At 46.8% G+C, this 13,690-nt stretch overlaps 1 protein-coding gene across 3 annotated transcripts in view; it reads left to right on the top strand.

The window, feature by feature from the left end:
- PROSER3 (proline and serine rich 3) overlaps positions 1 to 13,690 on the top strand; it is a 103,758-nt gene that overhangs the window by 1,500 nt on the left and 88,568 nt on the right. For all 3 annotated transcript variants that reach the window (XM_069201133.1, XM_069201131.1, XM_069201132.1), the window contains exon 2: positions 13,138 to 13,225. In XM_069201133.1, the coding sequence (XP_069057234.1) occupies positions 13,215 to 13,225 (11 nt within the window). In that variant the 5' untranslated portion in view covers positions 13,138 to 13,214. The remainder of the gene's footprint in view (positions 1 to 13,137; positions 13,226 to 13,690) is intronic.

Genomic DNA, 13,690 nt, shown 5'->3' with positions numbered 1-13,690 from the left:
AACCGAACTCTATTTGAAGAGGCCCAATTTACATCTAAAGGCTAGATGTTTTTTCAACTAATTTAGATTATATAATTTTTCTTATTTCGTGAATGTTTTCTCTATATTGCTTTCCGTTTAGTGCGGGTGTACAAATGGATGATAATGATTCCTATTATATTTATTACTATTTTATTTTTTTCATAGTGTCTCTGCCACTCACATTGTTCTGGGAAACAATGTCTTTTTAGCATGTGGTTCTTTCCCCCAAAAGTGTTACTGTCAGCCCATTAGCAGTGAGATATTACTATCTGCAATTGAAAGGCAACTCACCCACCAAGCTGTTTAGCCCTGGAGAAAAAAAGGAAGAAAGTCAGAAACAAAATTTTATTTTTCATTTCACGAGTTTGTCAAGTGCACCATAACAAATCAGCCTTTCCTCGCTTCTCAGCCTACTTTGTGTTCCATTGTGGTGGTTCAGTGTTTGCCTTGACACTTTATGCGTTGAAAACACCAGAATGCAAAGTTATGTTGGCTAAAATGCCAGAACTGACGGTGTTATACATGGCATGGAGCCAATTGTCAAGTATGTTTTAAAATGTTACAACATCATCTTGTTCATTTCAAAATCTGCTTGTGTCACACGTAAAATAAAAAGTAAACTCTGCTCGGGTATTTTGTTGTGGGGTTCACTCTTTGTTTCACGTCATGTATTAAAACAAGCATTGGCTATATGGATTGCTTTGTCTTTTGTGTAGTGGAAACGTTTATGCTGAACTCCACAGTACAACAAAGGTACAGCAAGGACAGTAGCAGTGCACCTTTCCCTAACACAAGAATAAGTAAAGAGCGGGTGGCAGCATAAACATACGCAAGCTTAGAAAAAGCACAGCACACCTGGAAGAAAGAGCCAGACCACTAATAGAATTACCATACATTCTCATACTCGTATAGGATGAAGAAACCCACCTACCTAGCATGGTATGTTTCATGGTAGATTCTACATCTAGCACTGTAAATATCCAAGGGTAATACTTTCACTTGTTGAGCAAACTCCTAGTTATGGATTCCTCGGTTATTGTAAGGTCGTGTCTCTTGTGAAAACATTTATATTCACTATTGCTAAACACTTAGACGTATAATAATAAATGTGTGTGGGTGAGTTACAATGTTTTTTTACTGGTGTGTCCATGCCACAAGATTAAAAAAGTCATGTTTTGGCGCTCAAATTTGGCCCCTACTGTGACGGAACTTCCTGAGGTCTACATGCATCTCACTTCAAATATTGTGACAAATGCCCTGCTCATAAGGCATGCTATGCAAGTGCATTCTATATATCCTTTTTTAAATTCAGAAGCTGGGGAAGCACCTTCTTTCTGCAGAGGAGATGCCCCATTTTGATAAAACAGGCACAGTTAGGGCAGAAATAGTACAAGCATCCCTCATCAGAAGACAAATATAGGGAGGACAGCCGTACTGCAAGCGTTTCTCTCCACAGGATACATACAAATCAGGCGGCAGCAGCAGTGCAGTTTTGCTTCCTTACAGAATGGCAATACCAAAGAAAGCTTCCTACTATTATAGAAGGTATCAAGTGCAATCTTCCATTCCCAGCAGGTGAATTCCAGGACACACTTTCATCCGTCAGAGAACATGTACAGTTAAGTCATGATTCACACGCAGGTTAGAGAAAGATCCCTGGAACAGGTGCTTTAAGTCAACGAGGGGAATGTACGAGTGGGTGAGTGAGTGAATTTGCTAGTTCAGACACATTGTCACTTAAGTGATATGCCAGGTCACCATCCTGAAAGTTCCAAGTTTTCCACATATGGAGATGTACCTGTTGAATCATATGCCAGTGTTATTTGGAGCTGCCACAGCTAAGTAACTATGCTCTATTCAGGTAAACAGCTTGCAAAGTCTTCGAAATTATGTTGATGCCCGGGCACCAGGTGCTATGAAATCGAGGTGCAACACCTGTTCAAAATGTTGAGGGTAGCTGTGATCCGTAAAGTTTGGTGCCAGGAAAAGAGTGAGAAATAGAGCAAAGCAGTTTGTTAATTGGCTGCAGTGAGTTACTGTGCATGTTCTCTCTGAGGTTTTTTTAAATGTTTGTGACTGCTGAATCATAAACCCATTTACTGTGCTCTGTGCCACAGTTGGAGGCCATCATACTGTATAATCACAGATGGCACTAGAGAAAGGTAAGAGATCTGCTGGGATGGGCTTCTTCAAAAGCCAATCCTATTGCAACTTGTTGCTTTGTTCCTGGGACTCAAAGTGCTTTTTAGCAGTAATCCCAAACTTTGGGTCACAATCCCACGGGTGGGTCATGAGCTGATTTTTGGTGGGTTGAAAAAGTCCAACTAATAAATGAAAGGAGCCTTTAAATTCTGTATTTATCTTGCCACATTTGCTGCACATCAAAGACAGAGGACATATATCAGCCTTCGTCTTCTGAGAAATTGCTACTTATTTTTTTACCATGGGATTAGTGTTTACAAACCCCTCTTAATTTGCAGTCAGAGAAAATAAAGTAAATTATGTAACATTCTTGCTGCGGTTCAGGGAGTTTGAAAGGAAAAGCTGTAGAAAGTCATTTTGTGTAACGCAACAAAAATGTAAAAACCTGTAAATGAACTGTGCACATTCAGCAGTTAGAAAAGCAAAAGTTAAGCACATTTTTTTGTGATTCTGAAGTATGATGGGAACAAATATTTTAATAGTGTCAAAACAAATCTTATTGATGCACAAATGATAAATATTCACTGAAACCTGATTTCCACACATCATGTCTGTGCAATATAGTTTTATCAGTAAAACTGCATGTCGGTGTAAATTTAGTGGGCATTTCAATGGAAAATGTGATATCTGTAAATTACAATGCACTACCACACAATGCTTTAGTTCCATTAAAAAAATTGCCTCTCTTAAAGCCAGGTCAGTCGCAAAATTTGTCATTTTAAAAATTGGAGCATGGTTTTAAAAAGTCTGGAAAGCACTGCTTTAGAGCATCCAGTCTAGACGGTGATCAGGGCAGATTGGGACTTGGGAGTTTGCACAATATGAAAGTCATCCCAAGAGGCCAGGCAATTGCTTATAATGTCTTATAGCTCCAGTTGTAGTGATGGGTGACAGATCTCATTGTGCCCGTAAGCATGACCACTTGGTACTGTGGGAATTGTTTTAGAGGATCGATTGTGATCGTCTAGGGTATAGGAGTACAGAGAACCCTACAGTTACCACTGGTTGCAGAGAGTCCTAGAGTGAATGCCATGCTCTTTCAAAGGGTCATGGTGTATTGTGTAAAGAGGAAATGAGTCTTCACAGTGTCTACAGCGTTCAGGGAGTATTAAGTGACCGCAGTACTGCTGACTTTGGGTAGGATAGAAATTAACCACGAGGCTATCTTTAGTGCTGAATAAAACTCCTAAATAAGTAAACAAATGTATTATTGTAACCAAATATATGTACCGGCAAAGGTTTTTTTTTATACAGTCTTTCTTTTGTATATTCTTGAGATCCATTTCTAGATAATGCATTAAAGAAAGAATGTCTCTATTGCACAGGGACTACATATTTTTCTTCATGCAGCTCCATGAGATGGTTGATAAGGACCCCTTCCCCAGTCAGTAAAAATATATTGCCTGCATTTCTGTGCCTGGAAGGTTGAGATCCAGACCCCAAAGTGAGGAGGATAGAGACAGGGCTAACTTTAGAAATTCCATGAAAACTTTGCTAGCATAGTACTGATTAGTTTTTCCTGAGCACTGCCGTTTGGTGGATGGTAGGGGTGAAAGGTGGGACTGCAGTTTCTATTGTTCAAGGTCTGGGAGTTTCTGGATAAAGTCTGCCCTTTTGCCTGTCTCTTAATACTGCTTTAGAGAGGCTGAAAGCTATGTGCAGAAATCTCACATTTCATTGTGCCCATGTTGGGGATGCTCCAGTCTGGACACAGCCCCCGTGCTATTACCTTGAAAAGCATCCCTTTACACAAACACTGTGTCTGGAGAGCAGCCATAGAAGTTCACTTGAAAGGGTACAACCCAAATTGGTTCTGAAATTTGTGATGGTGGATCCATATCTCCTTTCTAGAAAATGTATGTAAAATTGGGTCTCGGACCACTGCACTTTGTTCATGTGCCTATGACTAAGAGAGAGAAGAGGATTACACTAAAAGCCAGGTACTCCTGCCTAACCAAAACACAAAACAAAAGGAAGTACCCAAGGTCTGAATTATAGAGTTTGTTTACACAAACGTGTGTGCAGTGACACTTATTTTTGGTAACACTATGCAATACAGAGATGGAAATGTCTATTTCCTTTCTTATCACTTGACTTTACTTATAATGTTTTTTACTAGATCCTTGGAAGATGGAAAACATTGATCTACTTGTAGATACTTAGGCTTTGTTTCAGTTTCTTTTTATATCATTTCATTGAGTGATTCGATCAGAACAGGTAGATCCTGAAGAAAACTCCTGCCACCTAGTTAGGGCATATAGAGGGATAGAGACATGTCGATCTCACGATAAGGGTAGAATAATAATTTCCCTTTATTTTATCCATACTCGCAGGAGACACCAATAAAAGCAGTTTATGTTTAGTCTAACAGTAGGTATTTCTAGGAGTTTTTCCCTCTGCATTTCACAACAGGGTTATCCCAACACCAGAAAACTCGGGCCCTCCACAGCGAACTAGCTGCATAGGTTTTCCACCACAAGTGCTCCTCTGTTTTTCAAAGTTGTAACCCACCTTGGTAGAGTGTCCTTACCAATGTGAGAAGAGCCCGTATAATGGAGCATGCCAACCCTAGGCGGGTGAGGGCTTTCGGCATTTAAATACAAAACTATATTGTGTTATCTCGTATAGCATAAGTTGCCTCTACTATTCAGACCTTAAGGACTTCTTAATGTTTGAGGTTTCAAGTCCTTCTTGATCAAGGAAGGATGTGCTCCATAGACTACTCAAAGGGCTGTTGTGTGATAAAGTCTGGTGTATGTCTGGCAACCACTCTCCAAGGGGAGGCACCCAATCTCTCCCCATCCATTTTTGGAGTACCTCAGGGTGAGATATTGCTCCAATTCTAGTCAGCCTCTACATTGAATTCCTAAGTTTTATTCTGCGTACATATGGCGTCTCTGTCCATCAATATGTAGACGACACCGTACATGCAAAAGGACTGCCCTGAAAACCTTATAAAACTAACAGGTTGTCTATCTGATATCCAGCACTGGAGGCATTAAATGAAGTTAAAACACAATGCACAGAAATTAGTTTTCCTCATTTTGTCTCTAAAAATAGACGTGTCTTTCACTGAACTGGACAAAAAACTAAATGATGAGGTTATCTGAAAACAATATCTTCAGGTAAATCTCTCGCTATCTTACGTGACTCTCAACTCAGACTTGACTCCCACATCAAAGCAAAAGTCAAGAGACACTTCCTCCCCAGATTTGACCTGAATAATTAGGTTGGAGCACTTGTCTAGAATTTAATTTAGTAACTCCCTGCTCAATGGTTTACCCACAATGGCACCAATGAAAGCTGTTTCACTCTGCAGTTTGAGTCATCCAAGAAAAAGTTTGCCCACATCATACTAATTTTCAAGTCACTAAACTCTGTAAATCTTGAGTCAGGGAGCTTCTACAGAACAGCCTCTATAACGTGTAAAGCGCTACACCCGAATACCACAACCTATGTTTGCCGCTCCTATCTCACTCCTGCACGATGATCAAAAAACGCTCCTTTCGTCTCAATCTACCAAAGTGCAACTTTTCTTCCACACTGAAATATGCTTGCCCCAAAAATGTTGGAATTCTCTGGCCACAATCATACGCAAGGTCCAATTCTTCACAATGTTCAGAAAAGGCATGAACAACTCCTAATAGTCAACCCCCAATAATTGTGTTCTTTAGATTGTAAACCATATTTGTATCTTACCATTGTGTTTTTACAGACTTAGGGTCCTTATTTATGGCCCCTAGCGCCACCCTGCGCCACATTAACGTCATTTATTTATTTTGACTTTAATGTGGCCCAACAAGGCCAAAATCCCCACACCGGATTTACAGAGTGTATTGCGCCACTCTGTAACCCTTTGCACAACATTATGCCTGCACCAGGCATAATGTATGCAAAGGGGGCTCTTCCCCATTAGAGGAGTCGGTAAAATGGTGCAAGGAAATCTATGAGATTCTTTAGAATGGGCCCCTATGTACTCTGCAGGAGTAGTGCCAATATTTTGGCGCTACTCCTGCAGAGTACATCAATAGTGTCATAAAAAATGACACTATCGCCCCCTCCCCTGCGCCATGGTGTGCCGTATTTTAAATGCGGCGCACACATGCTGGCGGTAGGGGGTGCTAAGGGGCGCAGGGAAAGTGTCGCTGTACCCGGTGCAGCGCCACTTTCCATAAATCTGGCCCTATGTGCTTTTAACAGGCAATGCATACCATTATGAATCATATGACTCTTACCCACTTCTTACTTTATGTAAGTGTCCCGTGTGCAGATATATACACCTGTCTGACCCGTTTCGGGTGTGGGGCACAAAGCTGATAAGGGCTATTGAGCCCCAGCCGTGGTGGTTGTGGCTGTTAGCCATTGGTGTCCATTGTACAGTTTGCCTCTGCAACTGGGGCTAAGTTCGACCCTTTCTGTACTAGATTCCCAGGTTAGTGGGGGGGGGGTACTGCTAAAGGCTTCTCAAGGGAGTAGTGTGGTGCACAAGCTCAGAACTCAACAATCATCCAGCAGACATAATAAATATCCAGCCAAGTGCTTTCCTTTTCAGAAAATAATGTATGTTTTAATCTCACAGCAGTACCCAGTACTACACAGTTCAATCCAGTATATAGGGTATCAATCCTGGTCACACCTGTTTTATGGCACTACACCACTTATCTCCCTCCATGCTATCCCTCACCTGGGTGGCCCTAGATACAAGCAATTATGGTAGGAATATTAATGAGACTCGGGTGCAGATTTTGTTGCCCTACAAGTTAAATGTACTATCAGTTCACTCATTTGCTCCAATTCTTATGGGTGGTAGTGTAGCAAGTAGGATTTTAGTCTCTCAAGCATTTACATTATACTATCGCAGACTCAACAGCTTGATCCCATTTCAGGCGGAGTAGTTAAATACCGTCACTCCAAGATGCTGACCAAGTCAGACGTATCCAGCATCTTCACTGATTCGCCCAGTGTCCATCATGTTGATGAGAAGAGTTGATATTTGTTTTGATGGACAGATGCTGCAATGTGCGTGTTCCCTGTAGCATAAACTTGATGCTATTGAACATCTCCAACAGGAAAAAAGAAGACATTTCAACACTCCTGTATTTTGGCCTGTAGTTTCTTGACCTGTGTAAAGCACTTGGCAGCCCCCAGGGAAATTGCAACCAGACTTTAAAAAAAAATACATCATAATGGCAATCTTGCTACATGATACAATTCTGTCTCTCCACAACCCTTTTGAGGCTAGAGGAACTTGCCATTCTTGACTGGGAATCCACCAGCCTCTCAGACACATTCAGTCATCTTGCAGCCCTCATTCATAGCACTATCTTTCATCATCGACCCAGGCGCTCTAGCCTCAGTCATCCAACGACTCTTCTTCAATGCCTACATTACCCCACCTCCAGATTTAATTGTTTTTCACCTTAATCTACTACAACACTCTGATCATCTTAAAGCTGGAAAACCCAAATGACTTTAACTTGTCCACAATTTACCTAGACTGGTAGACCTACCAGCCAATGAACATCTGGCTGCAGTAACTAAGTGTACCATCAGTGATATCAGAAGGTGTGACAAACTCAGGAGTGGTCATTGACTCCAGGCTATTTTTGGTCTCTTGGGGAGAAACCCTGTGGAACTCCGCAGTTGATCTCCGTAGGTTCTCACAGGTAAGGCGGGAGTCTGACTCTCTGGGTTCTGCCAGACAGGAAGGAACGTATCCACTGTAGTGCCTTTCTGTGGATGCTGGCTGTGTGGAGTATTGAGCAGAGGGTGAGGTGTGAAACCATGTCAAAGGCAGCCGACAGGTCCAGTAGGATGAGGGCTGCTGTATGGCCACAGTCATGGAGTGAGCGGATGTTCCCTGCACCCCGTCCTGCGTGTTCTCTCTTCTTTCTTCATCTGTGTTCTTCATCTGTGTCTCTTCTCTGTCCTCTGCACCCCGACCTGCGGGTTCTTTCTTTCCCCTCTGCTTCTCAGGTCTCTCCTCTGCTGCCTGACTCCTCTTCCTTGACTCTTCTCTCCTCTTCTTCTTTACCCTTCTTCTTGGCTCTTCTGTTCTTCTGTTCTTGACTCTTCTGTTCTTGACTCTTCTCTCTGTTCTTCCTTACTCCCCTCCACCTCTGTAACCCCCCCTCCCTTATCTTTCTTCCTTACTCCCCTCCACCTTTAACCCCCCTCCCCTATCTTTCTTCCTTACTCCCCTCCACCTTTAACCCCCCCCTCACCTATCTTTTTTCCCCTCCTCTCTACCTGACCCCCCCACCCTCCGCTTTCCCGCCGTCACCCCCTGCTCCCATTCGTCGCCCCCCTCCCGCCCCCAGCTGACCCCTCCTCCCTCTTATGGCGGCCGCTGCGCGCCAAAGGCAAGCCCATCTGCGCCCGTCCGTGTCTGGACCGTGCCCAGCGCCACGACCCCTGGCCCCCAGCCCTCCCAAACCCCGCAGCACCGCTGCGACCCCAACACCCTCCACGCCCTCAACCCGGGGCGCTCCAGCACCTGCTTCCAAGCCAACCCGAAACGTACCCACGGACCCTTCGCTTACCACATCTGCAAACTCACCTTCCACCGTGAAACCACCCCGGACGCCAGCCCACGCTCCAACAACCACCTCAAATGCATCCTGATCAAGGCACGCTCCGTCCACAAGCACGCCATTGAACTTTGGGACCTCCTGGACTCCACCGGACGTCGCCTTCATCACTGAGACCTGGAAGAAACGCCTCTTCGGCCCCCAACATCGCCATAGCCATTCCCGACGGCTACAAGATCTCCAGGAGAGACCGCACCAACCAAGTCGGTGGAGGAATCACCATCGTCTTCAAGGACTCCATCAAAGTCACCACCTACACCGAAGAGACCCCCCTCCCCGCCGAACACCTGGACTTCCAGATCCACACCGACCCCAGGACCACCCTCAGAGGAACTCTCATCTACAGACCCCCTGGACCACGCGCCCTCTTCAGCGACTCTATCACTGACTTCATCTCCCCACACGCCCTTGTCTCGCCGGACTACATCCTCCTCGGTGACCTCAACTTCCACCTGGAACAGAACAACGACCCCAACACCACCGCCCTGCTCGACAACCTCGCCAACCTTGGTCTCAAGCAACTGGTGAACACCCCCACCCACATCGCCGGACACACGCTCGACCCCATCTTCTCCGCCAGCAACCACGTATCCTTCAGCCACTCCTCCGTAATACACTGGACCGACCACAGATGTGTCCACTTCACCTTCCGACGTGAGACTCGCCACCTCCACACAATCCATCCCACGCCGACATTGGAACAAAATCCCCGCGGAACAGCTTCTCTCCACTCTCAGCGACAACCAACCCACCTTCTCCACCGACCCCAACGATGCAGCCCTCAGCCTCACGCATTGGATCACCAACTGCGCAGACAACCTCGCTCCCCTCAGACGCCTCCCAAGACAGACCAACACCGAAAAACCTCTCTGGTTCACAGACACCCTCAAGGAACCTAAAAAAAACTGCTGCACTCTCGAGAAGGCCTGGGGCAAGGACCACACCGCAGATAACATGGCCGCCCTCAAGAACGCTACCCGCGAACACCACCAACTGATCCACGCCACCAAAAGAAATTCCTAGACAGACAGACTGGACAAGAACACTCACAACAGCAAAGAACTCTTCAACATTGTCAAAGCGCTCTCCAACCCTAACGCCAACGCCATCACGCCCTCACAAGACCTTTGCAACTCCCTTGCCACCTTCTTCCATCGTAAGATCACCGACCTACACGACAGCTTCGGACACCAGACCCAGCCAACCACCACTGAACCTACAACCCCAGCCATCACCCTCAACGCCTGGACTCGCATCAACACGGAAGAGACCAAAGCCACCATGAACTCCATCCACTCCGTTGCCCCCTTGGACCCCTGCCCACACTTCATCTTCAACAAAGCCGACTACATCATCGCCCCGCATCTCCAGACCATCATCAACAGCTCGTTTGCTTCTGCCACCTTCCCCGAGAGCTGGAAACATGCAGAAGTCAACGCCCTACTGAAGAAACCTACGGCGGACCCCATCGACCTGAAGAACTTCCGCCCCATCTCGCTCCTCCCCTTCCCTGCCAAAGTCATAGAGAAGACCGTCAACAAGCAACTTACCATCTTCCTTGAAGACAACAACCTACTCGACCCCTCTCAGTCCGCATTCCGAGCCAATCACAGCACAGAAACCGCCCTCATCTCAGTCACAGACGATATCAGAACTCTGATGGACAATGGAGAAACAGTCGCCCTCATCCTCCTCGACCTCTCGGCTGCCTTCGACACCGTCTGCCACCGAACCCTAATATCCCGCCTCCACTCCACCGGGATCCAAGGACAGGCCCTGGACTGGATCACATCCTTCCTCTCCAACCACTCCCAAAGAATCTACCTCCCACCTTTCCGCCCAGACCCCACCGAGATCATCTGCGGCGTCCCACAAGGCTCCTCGCTCAGCCCGACTCTCTTCAATATCTACATGAGCCCCCTCGCCGACATCGTACACAAACACAACATCAACATCACCTCCTATGCCGACGACACTCAGCTGATACTTTCCCTCACCAAGGACCCCACCAGCGCCAAGACCAACCTGCAAGATGGAATGAAAGACGTTGCAGAATGGATGAAACTCAGCCGTTTGAAACGGAACTCAGACAGAACAGAAGTCCTCATCCTCGGAAACACCCCGTCCTCCTGGGACGACTCCTGGTGGACCACGGCCCTTGGCACCGCACCAACCCCCTCAGACCACGCACGCAACCTCGGATTCATCCTGGACCCACTTCTCACCATGACCAAACAAGCCAATGCCGTATCATCCTCCTGCTTCCTCACCCTCTGCATGTTCCGAAAGATCTTCCGTTGGATCCCCGCCGACACCAGAAAGACCGTGACCCACGCTCTCGTCACGAGCCGCCTGGACTACGGCAACACCCTATACGCAGGAACCACCGCTAAACTCCAGAAACGTCTGCAGCGAATTTAAAAGGCCTCCGCCCGCCTCGTCCTCGACATACCCCGCAACAGCCACATCTCCGCCCACCTGAGACACCTGCACTGGCTTCCTGTCAACAAAAGGATCACCTTCCGACTCCTCACCCACACACACAAAGCCCTCCACAACAAGGGACCCGAATACCTCAACCGTCGCCTCAGTTTCTACACTCCCACCCGTCATCTTCGCTCCGCCAACCTCGCTCTCACCGCCGTCCCTCGCATCCGCCGCACCACGGCAGGTGGGAAATCCTTCTCCTACCTGGCAGCCAAGACATGGAATTCCCTCCCCACCAACCTCAGGACCACCTCGCATTCAGGAGGCAACTCAAGACCTGGCTCTTCGAGCAGCAGTAACCCCATCCCCTTAGCGCCTTGAGACCCTCACGGGTGAGTAGCGCGCTTTATAAATGTTTGATTTGATTTGATGTCATCTGTGGCAGTGAGGAGGGTGGTCTCCGTGCTGTGGTTGCTCCTGAAACCTGATTGGGAGGTGCCTAGGATGCTGTTGTCCTTGATGTGCTTGCGGAGCTGAGTGTTGATGACTTTGGATGGGAAAGGCAGCAGGTAGATGGGGCCATAATTATTGAGGTCCAGAGGGTTAGCCGTAGGTTTCTTCTGGAGCGGGTGGATCTCGGCGTGCTTCCAGTCCTCAGTAAAAATACAGTAAAACACCATTCACGATGCTGTTACAAGAGGGCTTCCAGTAACCAAACTGGGCAGCACTCTAAGACTGATAGTGTACATTGTGTATCATTTTAATGATTTCAAGATGGCCTTCCATTTAGCACTAGTGGTTGAGCAGGATGAAAAGTGGCAAGCAAGTGATATGATAGCACTGGCTGGCTAGGGAGCTGCCAGCCGCACTATAAAAAAGCATAATAAAGATCGAGGAAATAAAGTGGACCTATAAAAAGAGAAGGACTGGCCTGGCCCACCAGCTCTCGCTGTGAAGAGCACTTACTTTGAGGTAAATGTGCACTTGTGATCAGGCCAAATGTAGACACTCTTGGGCTAATAGAGTTAATGGCTGAAGTGCGCTGACTCACTGCCACTTGATACATGCAGTCACAGGCAGAGTGTGAATGATATTCGAACGCACCAGCGGCTGCTGAGGGCTGGCCAAAGGCTCTTCTATGAATCTGTGTATTATTATTATTATTATTATTATTATTATTATTACAAGGCGCTGGCCGACAGCTAATGGTGTCACACCTGATCCAGGAAAATAGTATGCACAAAATTAAAGGTATTTAAAAATTACAGTTGACCCAACAACATACAGCCCCTCCTAAAAGGGCCTACCCAGGAGTTTCACAATGAAAACTGTCTACCCCTAGGCTATGGTAAGATAAGTAATCACAAATTACGGTAATTTGTTGTAATTTTATGTAACAAAATACCTGTCTACAGGATTTAACACTACTAATAGTTCAGCCTTGAAGACCCATAGGTTTTAACATAAGCTTTTCACAATAAATGCGTCAGAGCTATTGTCTTTGTCGTGGCTTTTTATGGTATACAGCTGAGATACATCGTATATGACATGAACTTTACCAATGAAGCAATCGGGCCTGTAACATTTGTCATCTGTGTGTCACCATAGCCAACTCCAGCCTTCTTTATGAGAGGGCACATTTACAGACGCCTCCAACACAGTAAAAAGTGCGGTAGAGGGGCTCTTTTTAAATGGAAGTACACACGCTCTACATTTAGAAAGGCGTATGGACATGTGGAAGGAGCTAAAGCCCCCTCGATAGTGCTTCTTGGGGCTCATTTTCTGTTGTTGACATGTTTGGAGCTGTCAAGCTAGACCTAAAGAGAGAGGGGCTCCTCACTGCCCTGCTGCCTCCGGCTGCTTCTGACTTTGTCTCCTCTCTCTGTTCCCTGTGCAGCCGGAGAGGTCCGCAGGACTGGCCACGAGGAAGAGACTGGGCCCCGCTGCACCCTCGTCGCCCGCCCCTGAGGAGGCATGGATTCCAGGTACGGCAGCGAGGCGCGTGCTCGTCCGCGTGCGGAGCGTGACGTGCATTCCCCGCTCCAGCACTCTGATCTTGAGCACAAACTGCACGCTCACAGTCCATGCAGCACCCACTCACCGACCGACCGTGGCATCCAGGGCCCGTCTGCTGGGCGCCTCCTTCTCTCCCAGTACCGAGGCCCGCCGTTGCGCTACCAGTGCACCCAGGGCCGGACTGGGAACCCACAGCAGCCCTGGCACGTCTTGTCAGACCAGCCCACACAGGGTGCATAGCGACGGGGGTGATCTCTGCAGTGAGGCTTTGGGGGTTCTACACCCCCCCCCCCCTAGAAAATTTGGGAAAATGGCAAGAACGGTGCATTCTACAGCACATAGTACACATTCTTTACAGCAGGCATATTCACCCACTGCACACCTTAGATGAGTCAAAAACTGCCTCTAGACAAAACTCAGGTCTCTCTCCAGCA

This window comes from Pleurodeles waltl, chromosome 7 (assembly GCF_031143425.1).
Source record: "Pleurodeles waltl isolate 20211129_DDA chromosome 7, aPleWal1.hap1.20221129, whole genome shotgun sequence".
NCBI classification, from domain to species: domain Eukaryota; kingdom Metazoa; phylum Chordata; class Amphibia; order Caudata; family Salamandridae; genus Pleurodeles; species Pleurodeles waltl.
The sequence above is the reverse complement of the archived record's forward strand: the minus strand, read 5'-3'. Positions and strand labels throughout refer to the sequence as shown.